This window comes from Rhopilema esculentum, chromosome 7 (genome assembly GCF_057945365.1).
Source record: "Rhopilema esculentum isolate cy_ngs chromosome 7, ASM5794536v1, whole genome shotgun sequence".
NCBI lineage: Eukaryota > Metazoa > Cnidaria > Scyphozoa > Rhizostomeae > Rhizostomatidae > Rhopilema > Rhopilema esculentum.
Genome location: NC_142821.1, coordinates 4,066,341 through 4,085,877, shown reverse-complemented (window position 1 = coordinate 4,085,877; position 19,537 = coordinate 4,066,341). Strand labels below are relative to the sequence as shown.

The following is a 19,537-nucleotide window of genomic DNA, read 5'->3' as shown; positions in this document are numbered from 1 at the left end:
TTAAGCAGCGTGTAAGGTCCGGTGATATACAGGTTTTGTTTATTACACCAGAGGCAGCATTTGATTCAAATTGGCGGGAAGTTATTTCATCAAAAAGTTTTAGTGAAAAAATTTCCACAGTTGTTGTTGATGAAGCACATTGCATCTCTCACTGGTAAGTTAGTGATTCCTTACAGCACTTGAATGCCCATTCAATACGAAAGGGGTTGACGACAGTTAAAGCATGATAATTGGCCTAGACTATTCCCCACATCTGCTTATTATCTTTTTCTGCTCAATCGCAAAGTTTTATCTTTTGAATGTAATTTATATATAAGACAGTTTGTAATTGTTATTCATTTATTAAAATATTGATTATAATTCAATTGATTTGGATAACTTTTAAATGTATAAAGCACAGGGCCTGTGTCACCTGTTCCTATCCGAAGATGATAGGGTATAAATTTTTTATCACTAAAGAATATTTGGAGAGGCATTGCTACTGCCCCCATAACCTCCCTTGATGCAGTGGTCCAGTGGCCAAGTTTGATTTGTACAGCTATGAGTTCCAGCTATAAATATATGTTAACAAATATAAGTGCATAGTTAACTTTCCAATCTGGGCCCTAGTAAACTTTAAGTAAACTTTAAATGAAAAAGTGTTGATAAATACTTGAAAGACTATTTGAAGAATATATTTAGCAGACATTTTTAGATAGCTATTATTTACAATTATAAAATTATGTACCAATTTAGGTGGCACAAGTCCTTTAATAACGTTTCTTATGTAATATTTCAATCATGCAATGTAAATAAACCCATATTTAGAACTTGCGATTCATTTGAAAAAGTTGAATAAACATGTAAATGATCTATATGGTGTATTTGTAGTTGCATATTTTTTTGGGTATTACCTCTCATAATATAGGTTGTCAGTGACGGTCAAATTTTATGTCGTTGCGATGATCATTATGAACTACCTATGTTCAAATTTTATGTTGTCTGTTTTAACACAAGTATGTAACAAATAGGCTTATTTTGAAACAAATAAATTAAACATTAATGCTTTCAGTAGTTCTATTTACTTTAAATCTTGAATTATTCTTTGCAATCTGTTCTTTACTAGCCATTGTTATTCTGCCACTTAGCCAAGAGTTCACCTTGCACCAATTGATATTTCTTTGGTTTTTTATTTTTTCAAAACTTTTATGATACCTCCCTGGAACCTTTTTAAACAGGTTTTCTTCTTTTAATTCATTAACCATTAAAGACACATCTTCTTCATAAAAATTTTCTCTATGCCTCCCAATTGCTGTGAATCTCTCTAGCTGCCTGTCAATTGCATGTTCTACATTTCTGCATGGTTTCAATGATTTTCCTACCCTGTCTATTGTCTGCTTTGTCAAAGTCCCATATTTGTGTTTAAGGTCAGGCTTCACCTCACCATTCAAGAGTTCAAGTGCATAATCTATTGGCATATTATTGCTCTTCCCTCCATAAAAGTTCACAGTTCTGTTATACAAAAGTTGAGCAGCCTTTCGTTCACTTAGGCTGAATTCAACTTGTGAGACAAAATCAAAAGCCAGCCCAGCATAAACGGTATGGCCACTTGCAAGAAACTCAACCAGATCATGTTTCCATATATGGTAGAGTCCCTTCCCATCTCCTTCCTTGCTCACAAATTTTCTTAACAGGTCTAGCAGACCTTCTCTTAATAGCCGGGTGGAATAATTAAGCTTAAAATCTGGTTGATTGCTATCATTTGTATTTGTTTCAATGATATCCAATGTTTCTTGCTCTAAACTCTCAATATCTTTGGTTTCATCTCTAAAGACACACCTATCCCTATGTTTCATCAACATGAATTTTGTTGTAAAACTTTTCATGCAGCCGGAAAATTTGCATTTGTTTAAACTTTGTTTTGTTAGCTTCTTTGCTGATTCCTGTTTGATTGTGCATTGTGACTCGATGCTGTCTTCTGCTATTTCAAAATCTTGGAAAACATATTTTTGCAATATTTTCATGGCCAAATCATTAAGATGGTCTTTCTTTTCCTCGTCACTAGATGGATTTAAATTTGCAGGTTTCTCATCTTTATCTTTCAAGCCCAAAATCTCTATAGCAGCAAGCACGGTGTATCCATATGTTACAAAGTTGACAAAATCTCTACAAGAATGGACTGCTTCTTTAACAATTTTTCTCACATTTTTTCTATTAAATCTTTCTTTCAACTGACAAAGTGTCCCCTTTTCTGCAACAGAGCTTCCTTTGTACAAGTCATTGAAGATCATCTGTTAAGTAATATAATGAACTCAATGAATATATTTGTAAACAATAAACACAAAGGTTGTAAAACATAGTAGGACTAATTCTTGTAGCTGGCTTGAATTCACATAAAAGTACCTAGTTACTTCTGATATTTCTGTAACTCTATTCAGCATTGATGCAACATGACATATTTTGAGAATTGTACCTGCAAACAGAGCACAGCTTCATGCCAATCTTCAGATTTCATAATTAGACCCTCAAGACGCTCTTTTTCACTAGGTGCATCAGCTCTTGCTAGCTGGGCATCTTTTCCCCTTTTGGTTGTTAATCCATCACCACCACATAATATTTTTTCAATTACATCATTCTTCTCAGGACAGTAATCTTGGAAATGCTCCAATATTGAAATCATATCTTCGGTATACATTTCATTTTTTTGCAATATTCCAAGTGGCACCTAAATAATATAAAAGATGACAATCAGTTTAATTGTATTGTCAAAAAATCTAAAGTCATAAACATTTGAAATTATGATAATATTTGTAATAATGTATTATTTTATGTATCTATATATATAAAAAAAATATTTATATCTTATCGGAGCGATTAGTTGAACTAAAATAAACATTATTCTATTTACACTAAATTCATCATTATTTTATACTGTATTGCAGAAATGTTCAAAGTCAATTTTTTTAGAAAATTTTAATGTTTGGCTTGTATGCAGTTGACAATACTCACAATGACAGATTTTTCTTTCATTTGTTTCTGAAACGAATGAGAAATATCTGGTTTTGCTAGATGGCTATAATTTTCCTTGTAGTAATTCATGTGTTTGCAAAGAATCGCTTTGATTATTGTTGCCATAGTCATCTGTAAACTCTCAAATTCATCCTTTCTTAGCATCCATAACCTTGGTTTAGCAGTTGATATCGTGAAATTCCTTGCTTGATCACTCAGATGCTGCACATTTACTCTATCCAATATTGCAATACCATGGACCATATCGTATCTTGCATTTTCATTGCTTGCTGTTTTATGTCTTGCATGACGTTGGAGATTCAAATTGTCGAATACAATTTGAAATACTGGATGTAAGCCTTTATCATCATATACGTTTTCCTGAAAAAAATAATATTTAAGACAAATCCTTTTTTGAATTATCAATTTTATCTCATTTTAGGGGAAATGATTTTAGACCTAATTACCGTCGTCTTGGCGACCTTCGATCCTTTTTGCGTAGCGACGTACGATATGTTGCCCTTACCGGAACAGCAACCGACGAAATTAAACTGAATATATGCGAGAGTCTGCACATTACAAACCCAGTCACTATTTATGTTCCAATGGAAAGGTCAAATATATACTATGAAGTTCGTAGGTTAAAAGCAGATGACCTTTCTCCGTTTCAGTTTTTCATTGATGCATTGAATCATCAGAAACAAAATGCACCAAAAACTATCGTGTACTGTCGCAATGTGAAACAAGTGGCTGTTCTGTTTAACCATTTTAACTATATGTTAGGATCGAATCAATATTTAAATGGTTGGGCCTCACTCGAAAATCGTTTTATTGCCATGTTTCATCGGTCAACTGCAGAAGTCAATAAGAATTTTGTTCTTCAAGAATTCAAGAAACGTGATTCTATTATACGCATAGTGTTTGCCACAACAAGCTTTGAAATGGGCTTAGACTTTGAGGATGTAGAGGTTGTTGTCAATTTTGGAGTTCCGCGAAGCTTAGAATCGTTTGCACAACAATGTGGCAGAGGTGGTCGGCGGTCTGCCCAGGCTTTTTCTTTAGTTCTGTACCATGGAGGATCAGGGCTAAATTCAACAACAAATGAAATGAGGGAATTTTCTTTAAGTACAAAGAAATGTAGAAGATCGATCATTAATCGCCATTTTAAGATTAAGTTAGACAAAGAAGATGTATCATATGAGTCTGTCAATCCAATACCAACCGGCTGTCGATGTTGTGATGTCTGTAAGTGTACGTGTGAATGCTTAGAATGCTTTCTAGCCCCTTGGGCTAAGGAAAAGATCACAGAATCGGGTGATATAGAAATGGAAGATGTCTCTGAAAGCTTGCATAAGTGGTCGCCAGAAAAACTTAGTTTGTTGGAGAAGAGTCTCCAAGAATATTACATCGAGGTTTTTCAATTAGACCGTGGCTTTACAGATGTAATAAGTGAATTTTGGTCGATTATTACAGATCAAATTCTTCTGTCTTGTTCGGTTGTAAACACCATTGATGATTTGTTAACAGAAACGCATATTACAGACTTGGCTTTAGCAGAAGATCTTTTTATGTTAATAGAGGAAATAAAAACCTCAAACTAAGACGATTTGCGACTTTAAAGAAGAAATAGACAAACTTAGATTACGTACCTTTCCTTGTTCATATCCTGTTTGGCAAGTGTTGTTGATGCTTAGAGTATTTGATGTTTCGTCGGCGTTGTTCACTACGTATAAATGGTCGTTGTAGGATTCCTGAAATTTATACAAATTTCTTATATTAGCAAAATTTCTCTTTGATATATCATCGATAGTTAGTGCAAGAATTAGAGAAACCTTCAAACAAAACTAATTTGAGAAAGTCTTATTGCAAAATTGACTTACCTGACGAACTTTATTAGCTGTATCTATTTGATCAGCAACCTCTTCCTTCCAGATTTTGACTTCTTTGTCAAAATTTTTGCTCATCTGGTTTATTATTTTGAGGGTAGCGGGGTAACTCATCGACAGTCCAAAGAATGCTAAACGGTTGAATACCTATAAATAATAGGTAATATCAGTCATCCGTATTGAATAAGTCCTAATTTTATAATCTATCTTGCAGTCAATCATTTGGCTCTTAAGAGTAAGGAACTTTGATAAGCTATTTCCAATTTTTAATGATAAAAGATACTTAACGCAGATGAATCTTCGCACCTTCACCTTTGCTTTTGCTCTATAAAGAAGTATGCATAACAGTTTCTGTATGGTATTCAAACGTGTATTTCTATTGTTTATCAGGATTCCGAAGGCTGTTGCCATGCGTATAATAGTTTTTTTCTTCTCCTCAATGACTTTGCGTTTTGCAGAAATTCCACACAATGTATGGTATACAAATGGAGCCCTTGATTTGATCTCTGATGCAAGCTCTGTTAGTTTTAATTCTTGCAATTTGTTAACATCTCTGCATCTGAATTTAGATTGTGCTCTGGGTTCGGTGAATTTTTGCGTTTCTTCGCGAACTAGTCTTTGAATGTGTGTAAGAAGGGATAACTTCACCTTTGGCTCCTTTATTAAATGTTTCAATGCTGCATTGTACCTTTTTCTCTTGAGTGCAACTATTGCAGCTTTAATGTTGCCATTTCTACCTCGAAAGTTGTCGGAAAACTGTACCTAAGAAATAAATTTACTTCTGTGATAACCTTTCAACTTAATGTGTAGAATAATAGGCAAAATATGTTAAACGTTTTGGAAACATATTTATTTTGCTGCAGTTATGTAAGAGCAAAAACAGAGAACCTCGTTGTGACTATAATAGCTATTACAATCTTTAGCTCTATTATGAAATCAAATAGGGTCAGAATGCTGTTGCTTTTCCAACAATGATGTAGCATAGCCAAGACGACTCAATTTAACCTTATACAAGTTTAACCTTAATTAAACCTCAGAATAAATAATTTGATCTTGAATACGGCATCTATTTATTTCAAGGTAAGGCCTTATGCTGTGCCTTGCAATATTTTGAAACAATATTCTTTATTGAACTATTGTTTTTGATTGTTTTTATTTAACTATTGTTTTATTTTAATTTTCAGAAGCTACCAGTTTTCTTATTTATGCCTTTTTTTACATATAAAAACAGTGTATCTATCCATGCACAGATCTTAACCTTTCAAAATATCACCAATTTAAATAATTACTTGGCTTTATTGGAGAAGACAAGACAAGAAATTTCACAAATTGACTAGATACCAACAAATGCAATCCAGGGAAATTATTGATACAAAACAAACATATTTTAAAATTCAGTTTATCACAGCAACAATATATCTAGATTAAAATTGGTTCTGTTGAAAACTCTTTATCCTTCCTTGAAGGACTTTTTTTTTAAATAATTCAATGTGCAAACATCTGTTCTTGAGTACAATTGAATAGTGGTCCATAGCATCATTATAAATAAGACTTTATAAAGTTCAAAATGTCTTCTTATCTAAATCCACAAATGAATTTAACATAATTCAATAGTCAAATTTTGAGAACAGTTGTAGCGATTGTCTGTGTCTGTCTTCATTCAGTTGAGTTGTAATCTGGAAGGTAGAGATGATAAATGATTAGTCACAATAACAAAAAGCATACCTTTGTTTCTTTTGATATCTTATTGGCTATAAGTCTAGGCGTCAACTCTTTCTGCGTTGACAACTCAGAATTCGCCTTATCTTGCTGATCTGGAAACAATTCTAAACGGGTTCTTTTTTCAAAGGTGTGTATTCAATCGATGCCAAAAACGTATGAAATAGATTCTGCTGAGATCCATTGTTATCCCTGATTTCACTTTCAATGACTGACAATTTTATTCTTGTTTTCTTTAAGCTGTCAATCTTCCTGAAGCATGTCTTGCAAATATAAAGTTCTTCTACTTCATTTACTCTATCGATTTGGCTAAGAACATCGTGAAGCGGACATTCATATAACTCTGACAAAAGTTTTATATTTTCATCTGTTCTTTTTACTACGCGTTTATTGCCAGACTCAAGCGTGACACAACAATTCACGCAAAGTAGATAAGAGAAGTGCATTTTGAATTATTGTACATCATGTCTTGTTTGAAAGTCACAGGAAAAACAACAAAAATAATAACTTACCGTTGCAAAGTTGGAACGTTGCACTATAGCAACCATACGACATTGCCATCCCTAGAGAAGAACTGACAAAACAGCAATACAGGCAAACTGGCTAACAAAAACAAGTGGTATGAGAGAGTTGTGCAAATCAGGGGGGTGGATTTGAAAATTTTCGGGGAAAAAACGAGAACGAGGCAAAATTGAAGTTGCCAGTTTTTGAATACTTTGGATTATGAGTCTCTGTTGTAGCGTCCGTCAAGTGAGGCAGTAGCGAAACAGAGGCTCATGGAGTAAGTCTAAGCAAGGTGTTCAAACGCTCTCGACAACGCTGAACAACACCTTGAACAATAGGAATGTTGTGTGACTCCGCTAGACTTTTTTAAACGTGTTCAAACTTCGCTCGACTGCTCTCGACTTCGCTCGACTGCTCTCAACAAGGTGTTCAAACGCTCTCGACTTTTACTCTCGACAAAAATCTAGAGTAGTCGAGTGAAAAGTCGAGAGCGTTTGAACGGATTCGGGATTCACTTTCCAACAACTTCAATCAAGCCCGTAGACAGGCGTGTGGAGTAGGGGTGGCAAACTTCCTGTGTTCAATGCAGGCGAAGTTTAAAATTAAGCTTTTGTAGGGATAGGGGGGGGGGGGTCGGCTAGAGTTTATGGAAACAAATACTGATACTGTCAATATCACTGTCAGGTGTGACAAAATCATTAAAGTGCTTGTGAACAAATGCCCTTCTTCGCTGAATGTTGCTGACCACTGATTATTCCATTGGGTATCTATACTATAGAATATTGTTCGCAAAATTTCTTGTTCACATAACTTTTGATTCTGAAATGCCCTGACCACTTTGTTGCAGCAAGTTGTTTCAGCAATTTTCTGAGAAGAAGTTTTTGCTTGGCAGCGAAAGTTTTTTTAGCGCCAGGTATAATCTTAAGTTCTACATGGGTAATAATAAACCCCAATTAGCATCTTTCCTTCTTCCAGTATTAGGTTGAACGGCAATCCAATGACAACGAAGAAAAACTCCTTTAAAAATGTAGAGACAAGATTCTCGGGAATGGCAAACAGCTGGCACTCTCTTGCCCCAGGGGTAGCATTGCCACCCTATCACAGAATAGGAAATAGTTCCTATTCGATGACCCTATGCCACCCCCTTTCTACGGGCCTGACGTCAATTGAAAACAGGAAATAATGAATTGTTGGCTTCAAGTGTTTCTCTGTCTGCTACCCTGTGAAACCACGAGATCATAATAGGTGACGTCATTAAGAAATATTGTGGTCAGATGAAAACGGAGCTAGCTTTTCAGTAGAATCCTGTTGTCCAGAAGGTTTAGTCGCCGTGGCCAGTCCAGTTAAGAATCATGACACTCGTCAACGGATTCCTTATTCACCTCGTGATACTTTTTGTTTGGACCAGAACAGGTATGTATTTTAATTATAACCATTTTCTTATCGTATTAGGACACTGAATCACGTTGGGTTTGTTATTGTATGCGTTTTGTGTGTTTGATTGGACTGGAATGTGGAATTTTTTGTTCTGAATTTAAATGTTCAAAAAAGCGAATATTGTTGCTCAAAGTTTGTCCCAAAATCATAAAAGCATGCTTAGTTTTGCCATCTTTGACAATTCTGTAAAGAATTTTCGATTATCACCACCTATGGAGAACTTATTTTGAAGAAATTCGACAAAAGGAGGCAATGGCCCCGCCATTCCATCTTTGGCTACGCCACTAACCTAACGATTTAAAATCAACCAGCTTATGCTGTTGGAGACATGAGAAAACAACAAATTGGAAGTTTTACACCAGGTTCATTTAACTATGATTGTCTCCCCTTTTACCGTTATAGGTTCATGGAGAATCAAAGCAACTTTTTGTTCCATCCTTTCAAAATAAAAATGTTTGCATTTCTTTATGAATTATGACAACAGTCGTTTCCACGACGACAAAAAAATCTCTTTAAAAACCAAATAACCTAATGAAAAACGCCCTCAGATCAAAAACAGCTTTATAACTTTGGAATATTGACGATGGTTTTCCGACCTTTGGCAAACGTTGGTAGAAGAAAGTAAGAAAGAAAATTACTTGGGCTTAAGATTTGCAATTAAATGGTGGGAGGCACCAAAAGCAATTTTCCAAATACCTTACATGAAATAAAAATTCCAGCATTTAGAAACGGCATTTTCTACGGAAACATATACCGAGATGACGTAGTACTGCGAAATTGGGCTTTCGTTGATTTGGGCAACGAATAGCCATGGGGGTAGCAGATGCTACACTTTTTGGCAGGCCAAGCGAAGCAGGAGGGCTGGGGTTGCTTTGGCCCCCTTCTTATAGCAAAAAATGCGAAATATTAAGAAGTGAACTACCTGTTAAGCCTGTTTTTATTCCGTTTTAGCCCCCGCACTTTTTTAGGCCCCCACTCTTCTAAATGCTCTGCGGTCCTTGTTAGGGGGCTAAGTATGGAGTCTGAAATGCGATAAATTTGGTTAGGGGGGATGCAGCCCTGCCAGCCTTTCAGGGATGGTTGTTATTGTTAATCCTAACAATTTTATACGCCTATGCGAATATCAATCTTAAATGCTTTGTAGCAAAAAGACGTAATCCCGGAAATCACCTAATACTTGAAAGGCTGTAAATCTGGTGACTTTTTATTATCGGATACAGCACAGAAGAAACAGTATTTCCTAAGGATATTAGTTTGCCTGCATTCAACCATTCTAAAGCAGATGAAAAACCATTCTAATATTTTACCTGGAAACAAGATATGCACCACTTCCTTCTTTCCAAGTTCATTTCACGATAGGAAGATCATTTTAGCAATAAGGAGTCGCTAGGCCTGTTTTGGAATAAAGAATTTCAACCCTATGGTGATACTTCTTTACAACAAAAATTCCGATGTGAAGTGGTTGTCATTGAATTTTTTGCTAAATCGGTCAAAATACTACAGTCATATTAGTCTTCTATAGTCAACAGGCTAAAGTAATGCTTTGAAGGGACTGACTGATTGTTAAACTGATTTAAGAGGCCATTAGGAAGCCATGTTGTGGGAAACTCTAACCATCATATAGTGTACGGATTCGTTTAAAAGAGCGTCTGCTGGGATGTCTACAGTGACTAAAAAAGGTGAAGGCCAGGTAAGGGAAACTGAGAACCTGTTTGATATCTCTCTTTCTTGCCAAAATTAGCATTGCTTCCTTTCTCAGGGGCAAAAATTTGACCTGTGAACAAACCAAAAGCGCTCATATTTACGTCCAACCCCATTTCCGTTCTGACCTTTTCTGTTCTGTATCTGTACGAAATTTGGGAAATTATTAATGCCTTCTCACAGGAAAGAATGGTTTAGAAAAGGAGCAAAGATTAGGGTTGTGAACAGAATCATTTTTAATTTGATGCTAAAACTTTTAGAAAAAAGCGGGTATATAACGGGTTCTTTCATTAGTTAGTTTTATTCTTGTCGAAACTTTTGTCGTACTGCTAGAAACTCTGTTGCTAGTTTTGTCGTGCCTGTTGAAGCCGTGCCGTTATTTGTCGAACTTGTTGCTTTCAGTCGTTAGTTGAATCATTGCCATAAAAATAAAAATTTTGATTTTATCCGCCGTTCCGTATTTTTGAGCATTTCTTCCTACAACGAACTCACATTGGTTAAAACCCCTTTTAAGTGGTTTTACAGATGGCTCACCCGCTTTGTGGGCTAAAGGGGTTGGAACCCCGCTTGAGCACAATAGCTAGCGACGGGCCTGGTAGTTTCTCCTGTTCATTACTACTTTACCTAGATGATATAGTCTGTACCAGATTAAAGTGCCTGTGACATGATTTTCGTACTTTTGGGTTTATATATCTATTCTTATGTAAAAAGGCCTATTATTTTTATTTCTGAGATTAGTTTTTACGTTTCGTGAGAAATGAAGGAGTTATTGGCGATCTTCTACGCCAAAATTTGCCATCTTGGTTTTCAGAATGAGTAGACAGTGACGTCACGGGAGGGACCCAATCGCCTCCTCCTTCGAGTTTTTGTATCGTAGTCAATGGGGGAAATCTAACAGGTCCAAGATGAGCGATATTTCCAGAGAAAGTAGTGGCAGCGAGGATGAGATTTTTGAAGGTCGACATTGTTACAATAACGAGTTCCTCCCATGACGTCACAAGAGAACGGCGAATTGTGATAAAGCGACTTGGCTAGGCTGCACTATTTTGCTTAATTTCAATATCAAAACGCTTTTATTTCAAAAAAAAGTTCAGATCTACTATAAGAGCAGTGCAACGCTTCAATTATGAGAATAAAAAAAATCATGTCACAGGCACTTTAAGTTTTAGGCAATAGGCCCGTCGTGGTGCAGGCTTACCAAAAGTAAGTTCTCTAATTCGTATCTCTAGCCATTAGTAATTGCAATTGTATGTTGTGAGATTCATTTCGTGCTCCATAGTGACTAGCGGATTCTTGCCCAATGTCAACTGTAACACAAGATTAACGGTAGTGCCAACAACATCGGATACATCATATCGGTTTTACCCCTACTTTGTCAATTTACATCGATGTCAGGGATCTAAAGGCAGAAACCCCCCAGCTTTGATGGAATGCGTGCCTGCGCAGGTGGAGACTGTGAATGTCGAAGTGAGGCCGCTTCAAACAGCTGACAAGTCGAATGGCTTTTTGAGCATCCAAGGGAAAATGTATTTGCCGATGGTCAACCACACATCCTGCAAAGTCCAGTGTGCTTTCAAGAGAGAGGATTGTAGAAAGCCGAATGTTTATGATGAAGCTGGCTGCAAATGCGTCTGCAATTTGGGCTTAATAGGCCCTGCAGGAATGATTTGTAAAGATTCAAGAAAAATGTATGTTAATTACTTATCCTTGTCTTGATACAGCACTCAAAGGGGCCTGGGCAACATGGAGCCTTTGCACGGCTGCTGTCGACTTCTAAAAATCAAAAAGTAATATGGCTCCTGCATAATACCCTTTTCTGTTGCTCAGACCCCTTTAAGGCCGGTTTTCACTTGATTTTTCCTGCTAGAGCGAAATTAGTGAAAGCGAGGTCAGGAATTTCGGGGGTTGCACAGCCCACAACCATGAGGAGGTCATTGGAAGCAAAATGGTTTCAACTACCACCCCAGATAAATCCTTGGTCTTATTGTTTTGTAAGAAACGTTTTGAAAAAATTGTCTTAGTTGACGGAGGAAGGGCAACAACTTTTCTGGAGTTTGAGCAAAGCAACGAAGGATCAGCAAATCGGCGAACTAGACTAGCCGTTCAGTAGCTCTACCGATTTGTGAAAAAGTGTGTTATACTTTGTGCATGCTCGGAAGTGCGTTTGCTCAGTCTCGCAACCAGTACGAATTAAATGGAATCCTGCCTGTATGATATATCTTTGAAAAATGTTTCCAGTAAACTTTCCAACTTCCTGTCCGGAACTACACCCCTAACCCCACCCCCCTCCCCCTCCCCACACATTTTCCAGGAGCTACGTACACTACTTGCTATTTTTTTTAACAAGACCCTTTTGTCTATATGCGTTGGGTTGACGTACACTCATTGTTGCCTTATTGCTAGTCAAGGGGCAGAAATCTGACATTCCGGGCGCCTTTACAATTTTGTTGGGCATTTTATGTATACAGACTTTTACTTTTCAAAAAGCAACTTGATAAATACAGAATCTTTTATTTGGCAGTATGTGCTCGTGTTATTGATTTATCGTACCTTTGTAGGTGGAGCAACGTGTACTGTGGCTGCATGTGCAAAAACACCAAAACCTGTCGAAACAGGCGTCAGTACTTCGATCAGAATAGTTGCTCCTGCAAATGCAAAAAAAGGCGTTCGGCTACTAAAGGCTGTGTATACTACGGCGAAAACTATGATCCGTCAACATGCAGTTGCTTCAAAAGAGCGAGACGAGTCAAACAAAATCAAAGTACGATAGTATGATCTGATACTTGATTGTGTCCATGATTTGATTTATGATTGGATCCATGACTTGTTTCGTGATTTTTTCATGATTTGACAGATAATATGTTTCATAATTTGACTAATGATTTGATTTGTAATTAATTCATGATTTGATTAGTGATTTGTTTGATGATTTGACTGATGGCTTGTTTCATAATTTGACTAGTGATTCGATTCGTGATTTAATTTGTGATCTGTTTCATGCTTCGCTTCACCTATTTGTCTAGTTGCTAGATGCTTTGATTTTTTGTTCTAGAATGAATGAAGTTGTGCTGTTTTACTTGAGCTAAGGTTGATCATTCGATTGCATGACTGATCAATTTATGTCATTGTTTGATCTTGGAAGAATACCCCTCAACTCACTTGTTAGACTGATCAATTGATTGCTCAATTTCGTTTTCAGATAAATTTCTTGAATGGGTTGTGAATGAACACTGATTAATTGATTAATTTAATGATTCTCTTTTCTGACAGCCATAAATCAAGATCAGCATAAGAAGAGTAGCACTGGCTTATGGATTACAGCAGCTGCCATCGAACTTTTCCTTATGTTATGTGCTTTTGACGTGTTTCTGCATAAGCACGAGGCAGGTTTTTCCTTTGCAATCAAATCCAAGATTTCGAGCAAAGATAAACCAAGAATCAGTGACAGTGATGATCACGAGGAGAAGCCCCATGAAACCACAAAATGTAAGTAGACTAGATAATGTAACCAGAGATTAGATAGTTGCATGTAGGGTACCTCAGTGGATCTTGGCGATTGAGGAAGAAAAATCGTCCCACCACTATGCATTGTCTCAACCTTCTTTCATTTACATCTTGAGAGATTTTCTTGAAGAAGTGGAATCCGGGCCCTTCCACTGTAAACCGTAGTCCCCATATCACTTTTCATGAGCTTCATCTTCAGTTTCATTTATTTATCAAGCTTCTAAATACATTCCTACACAAACTGCAAATACATCACAATACAACTGCCAAATTGTAAAGATGAAAAATGTATGTTCAGTTTCAATGGGTAAATAACCTGTCATATCTGCGTTTACAATATCACGATTGCGTAAGAACGCCTTATAGGAAGCCTCTACGACTGAGAAAAACATATTATTGCCTTCATTTCAAGAATATAATTTCCCACAATATTGCATAAGACAAAAATGCAACTCAGACTCATGTTTGTATTTTTTTAATTCACAGTTCGCGTAACATTCAAAGAAATACTCCGTCGACAATCAAGAGTTTCCAGCTCCCTTCGGAAACGATCTTCCGCTTATTCAAGTTCCTGTCCTGGACCCCAGACGCCGCTTATTACGTCACCAAGCCAAGACAACATTGCAGAAGACGTATTTTTCCAAGAATAAACATCGAATGAATGCAACTTTGGAAACGTTCTGGATCAAAGGGCAATACAATTTTGTTGTAGATATGTAGTTATTCGTCACATTACAATGGAACAGCTAGACTAGTTTTCGGCTATCTCAACACTGTATTTATATATTTGTAATCGAAAGCTTAAGTGGCAAAGGGGCTTTAACCTTGAATTTTCACTCATAAATGCGCGAGTTTCTACCAAGTTCCCCTTCAATACTCGGCTTTTGTCTCATCTCCTTCATACATACACTGCATCCAAATATCTCGTTCAGTGGCGGCTCCAACCTGGGATAAGTGGGGGGGGGGGGACAAGTGGTGTGTCAGGGACCACGCCCTCTTTCCCCCTGTTTGAAACATTATCTAGATAACGTGTGACGGTCTAGATAACGTACATACACCCCCCCCCCCCTCGAAGTTTTCTCGTCAGGTTTGCGAGAATCTCAAGGACCAACTTTCTGAAAAGGTGGGAGGACTGGTCCCCCCCGTGGCTCCGCCACTGATCTCGTTATTAGTCGCTAGTAGTTGGCCCCCTTTCCCAGTCAATGACAAAGTATTAAGAGGCCTTGTTTGAGCTGGATTTTGGTTTAGGAACAATTCCTGATTTACTTTGTTCAAATGAGTCCCCTGTCTAGAATGAAATAAGCGGACCAAACTCTATAAAAGTCAATTGGATGCAAGTACTTACGCGATATTTTGCTCTTTCACAACTTTCAAAAAGTTTTTTCATTTCCTTCCAAGATTGGCGGGAGCAAAGAAGATATTTTTTATTTCAATCTACTTATTTACTGAAAATTGTTTCATAGTTACTTCAACTTGTAGCGACTCTTAAAGTTACAATCAAATGCAAATATTTAATTTGTTTAATATTATACTAAATCGATAATAAAGTCCTTAATATATTAACAATTTAAAATCAGATTTCTGTTAAATAGAATTTCGATTACCAATGTTGCTTTTGTCGAATTTCACTCTCCAACGAACCTGTTTTTTTTCATTAACAAACAGTACACATACTCTAATAATCCTTGAAGTTAAGGTCTTTGATGTCATTTTCTAAGAACATAAATAGAAAATATGTATTTTACCCAACATACATTTAAGAATTCAATTTAGGTATAGGAGTTCTCCCACCACCCCTAATTTTCTTGGTACTTACTAAAAATCTCAAATAAGGTTTTAGAAACGGTAGGTCACGATTTCTCTTTCGCAGCTTAATTTGTTTAGAAGGCTACGGGCACGCTGCAGCCTTTACATCCGTGAGAGTAAAATTTCCCTCAGCAAAGACAAGAATTCTGTTAAAACGCCCAATGAATTATAGGAAAATTTATCCTTGGTAGAGACAAGAATTCTGTCCAGGCCCCCAATGAAATATAGGAGAGTTTGTCTCTGAAAAATAGACAAAAACGTCAAGCCTCTTTGTCAAATTGAATAGACACGCCCAAAGAAATGGACACGCCCCGTAGGGGTCACGTGATATAAAGCAGGTTGCCCTGCTAAAAAATTTTGTTAAAAAACTTCACTCGCACTCCTGTGACTATCGCTAAGAAGGGGGAGCCTCTAGCCTTTTTCCTTTCAGCAATTTCAGCAGCAGCTGGATTTGGAGTAGCCTGTGTTCCAGACCCCTAACTTGAAAGTAGACCTCTTCTTTCAAGTTAGGGGTCTGGAGCACAGGCTAGATTTGGAGGTGCATTGCGGTCACGGTGGTTTTGATAATACTGTCTTCGGCGATTTCTCTGCCTTTGGTGATAAAAACGAACTCGGCGTGGCATACTATGAATTGACATTAAATAACTTTTGGTCTTGATAGACAAAGGTTGGGAAGAGCATAGAATAAAATTTCCAATAATAAAATACTGACTGAATTGGCAAATTTGTTAGTTATTGTCATAAATATAGCAATTGCTGTCTAAGATGATTAAATTTATGTGTTGATAAATAAATGCAGAAGATAAACTTAAGTGAATATATTTGGTAAGGCAAAGAGAAAAAATATACTATTTTATCATTTTGAAATGGCCAATCTCCGCAAATCTCTGTCTCTCAAAATCTCTTCGATGTTTACAAAAGAAATTCTACAACATAAATGGAGAAGACAATAACACAATATCGCAGCTAAAGATAAGTTTTCATAAGGCTATACGCGCATATGTCACCATAGTCAATAGAATTTTTCTATTGACTATGATGTCACACTCTGGCTTAAAAGCGATTTCCATTGAAACAAAATGATTGACAGGGCTTTTTAGATAAAACAAAAGGATTTCTACCAAAGGCGTCTAGGACTGTCTGCTTTCACTTTCTGGTTACACAAAACAATCAAGCTTCCTTTGCGATGTGATAAATGAACTTATGCCTTACTAAAGGTATGGCATTTTTCACTATAGATTCAACAAAGCTTCCAATATGTGGTACTCAAGTCAATGTCTATATGATACAGTTGATCTATATCCCAAGGGGGAGGGCGTACTCCTATTAGGGCCTGACAGGGGGGTCCAGTCGATTGTAGGGTCTTACCAAAAGGCTACCAAATGGCCCAGTTTCGATAATAACACTGCCATTTGGGAGGATTTCAAGTATTTGATACCGTGTAGGGGGGGGGGGGGTGGCTTTTACTCAGCTGCTTCGTTTCATTTGCGATTTATTATAGAAAATTTAAAAGATCCTATCTTTCCCGATTTAACAACAGTCAATGGCCAAGAAATTTTTCAAAGGAGGACCAGGCGAGCACAAAGAAATTGATGCTACGATTGGCATGATTTCTGTTCTTTTGCTACAATTTGAATGTTATTAGATACACAAAAATATTCAGTTTCATTTCGTTTACAGTCACACTCCGTTTACATACAGTCCCAATTTTGCAATTAACCTGGCTTTCAAATTTCTTGCACTGACCTGAATATCATTGCTTCCCACGACGACATAAAAATTGCTTCCCACGACGTCAGTTTGGCAAATTTATAGAAAAGGCTAATTAAACAGTTATCACAATCACGAATTATTTCTATATAAATACTCATGAGAGTCACCCATCAACGGTGACGTCATCAATGAAAACCTTCGTAATATTACCTTCGGTCTTGAAAATCAATCAATTTGTGAATGAATGGTGACTGCTATAATACTCAGAAGAAACAAACAAAACCTTTTAATTCTCACGGTGGAGTTAGCAGACCACAAACATTACTTTTTAATAATTTACATGATCTGATCCCGAAAAAGTAAAACCCCACTGTGCCCCCGCTTGAAATATGCTTCCGTTCCCCAATTCTACGTTTTTCAATGCTTTTTGAGCAATGCAAAACCTCACATAGCAGACAACACAATTATAAATGGCGTTAACACAGCTCTTGGCTTGGCACATATGGTAAATTCCCATCATCTAGTAGTAATAAACCCCTTATTCCAAAACAAAACACTCTCAATGCTTTTTGAGCCATGCAAAACCTCACGCAACAGACAACAGACAATAAATGGCGTTAAAATAGCATTTGGCTTGTCACATATGGTAAATTCCCATCATTTAGTAGTAATGAACCCCTTATTCCAAAACAAAACTCTCTCATGTTTTTATAAACTCTCTTGGCAAGAACACCGAGGCTCAGCTTGCCAAAAGTGAGAAGTACGTAAGATCATGTCTTTTTCAAAATTTTCTCTCGTGTTAAAAAGTCGGGGCAGATCTTTTCAACTAATGAACGTTGTTTTTAATAATTATGGTGCAAAATAGATATCTCTTTTAATAGAAGCAATTTATAATACTAGTTGTAGAAAAATCAATTTTGATATAAGAACAGCATCAAGAACACTCTTATTATCCAAAATCATTTTGTTCTAACAAAAAAGAATGGGAACAAAAGTGTAATTTGTAATTCAGATTTTGAGGGAGTGTTGAGACGTTCTCGGGATGTTTGAGAAATAATTGTGTCACGATCACGACTACTTTTTGGCATTTGAAAAAGGGGCATTATAAGGGCAATCTTACTGTCAGCTACGTTCATCTCCAAATTTTGTCATAATTCTGGGGGTATGTGCTACTGGAGTCCACTTAACCGAGGTCCCTGGTTGAGGTGATGTTTTGCCCGCTGTAAAATGTCATAAGTTAAAGTGCTATAAAGAGGATAGGGGTGGCCTTGGCGATTATTTTTCAAAGAACCAATCTAAAGGTACCTTTTGGTATTAAAAAGGGGATTGAGCAAAGTCCCAAGAAATTAGGGTGTGTCTGGGCTTGTAAATCGGGTGTGGACTGGTTGTAGCAGGCCCATTAGTCGCTGGATGCTTTATGGATGCCCACCTAGCGATATCTTAAGGCTACTTGTTGAAGAAAACTTCAGTTTTCAACTTTTCTCTAGAACCAGTAAATCTTTTAGTAGGGTTTTATTAGAGTTTAAGCTATAAAATCATGTGCCTAATAGGCATTGTTCTTAATTACATCAACAAAAGATGTAGGCTTGAATTTAAATTTAGGCAGGCTGTTCTACATTCCTTTTCATATGAACGAGTAAATTTAAGTTCAGGCTGGCTGTTCTTTATTTCTTTTGAAAATTTGAGGTAGGAATGTTCTTGATATGCTCTTAATATTAGGATGGAAGCTGTGCAATTCCTAGCTAGTGTGCACTAGTGAGGCCCTTTTTTGCCGACAAGTTGGAAAATTACTGAAAAGCACACTTAGATGGAAAAAACTATTGCTCAAACCAACTGTAAATAAAGAGATATCATTATTATTATTCTTATTATTAAATCAGTTGAATTTCGGCGACATTGAAATCTATTGAATTAGGCACGTAAACAAATTTTGGTTTACATTTCACATTTACACTTTACAGTACCTCAGCATGACCATGTTCTTGATTTTTCACCAGCTTTGAAGCTCCAGATCGTATAAAACTGTTCTAATAAAAAGGGCGTACTTGGCATAATTACTTCGAAACCCCACTGTGCCCCCGCTTGAAAGACCAAATGGTCTTTGAAAACCCTTGTTTTTTGCAAGTAACTAACTTTCAACGAAATCTAGCCCTGCTTTCAACGAAGTCACGTCACGTCATTCCAAATGAACGACAAAGGCACAAGGGATGATTGTATTGGAACTCCAAGAGCTGCAATCATCGATTTCGCAATCCAATGAACGTCAATACATGGATATT

The 19,537-nt window shown here is 36.8% G+C and overlaps 2 protein-coding genes across 2 annotated transcripts; one reads left to right on the top strand and one right to left on the bottom strand.

The window, feature by feature from the left end:
- Positions 1-1,031: 1,031 nt before the first annotated feature.
- Positions 1,032-7,377, bottom strand: LOC135695016 (uncharacterized). The gene is made up of 7 exons (XM_089109478.1): positions 7,106-7,377; positions 5,181-6,550; positions 4,869-5,021; positions 4,638-4,739; positions 2,989-3,369; positions 2,453-2,704; positions 1,032-2,270 (listed from the first exon to the last, which is right to left on the bottom strand). Exons 2-7 carry the CDS (start codon positions 5,283-5,285, stop codon positions 1,032-1,034), a joined length of 2,232 nt encoding a protein of 743 aa, XP_088965604.1. The 5' UTR covers positions 5,286-6,550; positions 7,106-7,377.
- Positions 7,378-7,738: 361 nt separating this feature from the next.
- LOC135683550 (uncharacterized) lies at positions 7,739-15,771 on the top strand. The gene is made up of 5 exons (XM_065198844.2): positions 7,739-8,510; positions 11,515-11,923; positions 12,794-12,996; positions 13,506-13,721; positions 14,226-15,771. The coding sequence occupies exons 1-5, from the start codon at positions 8,450-8,452 to the stop codon at positions 14,387-14,389; spliced, it is 1,053 nt and encodes a 350-aa protein (XP_065054916.2). The 5' UTR covers positions 7,739-8,449; the 3' UTR covers positions 14,390-15,771.
- Positions 15,772-19,537: the final 3,766 nt, after the last annotated feature.

Bases quoted from the DNA above. Each gene is read 5' to 3' on its own strand.
- LOC135695016 (XM_089109478.1), bottom strand. From the start codon at position 5,285: ATGGCAACAGCCTTCGGAATCCTGATAAACAATAGAAATACACGTTTG. The intron at 5,022-5,180 runs GTGCGAAGATTC...TATTATTTATAG, and splicing joins GAGCAAAAGCAAAGGTGAAG to GTATTCAACCGTTTAGCATT. The intron at 4,740-4,868 runs GTAAGTCAATTT...TATAAATTTCAG, and splicing joins CAGCTAATAAAGTTCGTCAG to GAATCCTACAACGACCATTT.
- LOC135683550 (XM_065198844.2), top strand. From the start codon at position 8,450: ATGACACTCGTCAACGGATTCCTTATTCACCTCGTGATACTTTTTGTT. The intron at 8,511-11,514 runs GTATGTATTTTA...CGTGCTCCATAG, and splicing joins TTTTGTTTGGACCAGAACAG to TGACTAGCGGATTCTTGCCC. The intron at 11,924-12,793 runs GTATGTTAATTA...GTACCTTTGTAG, and splicing joins TGTAAAGATTCAAGAAAAAT to GTGGAGCAACGTGTACTGTG.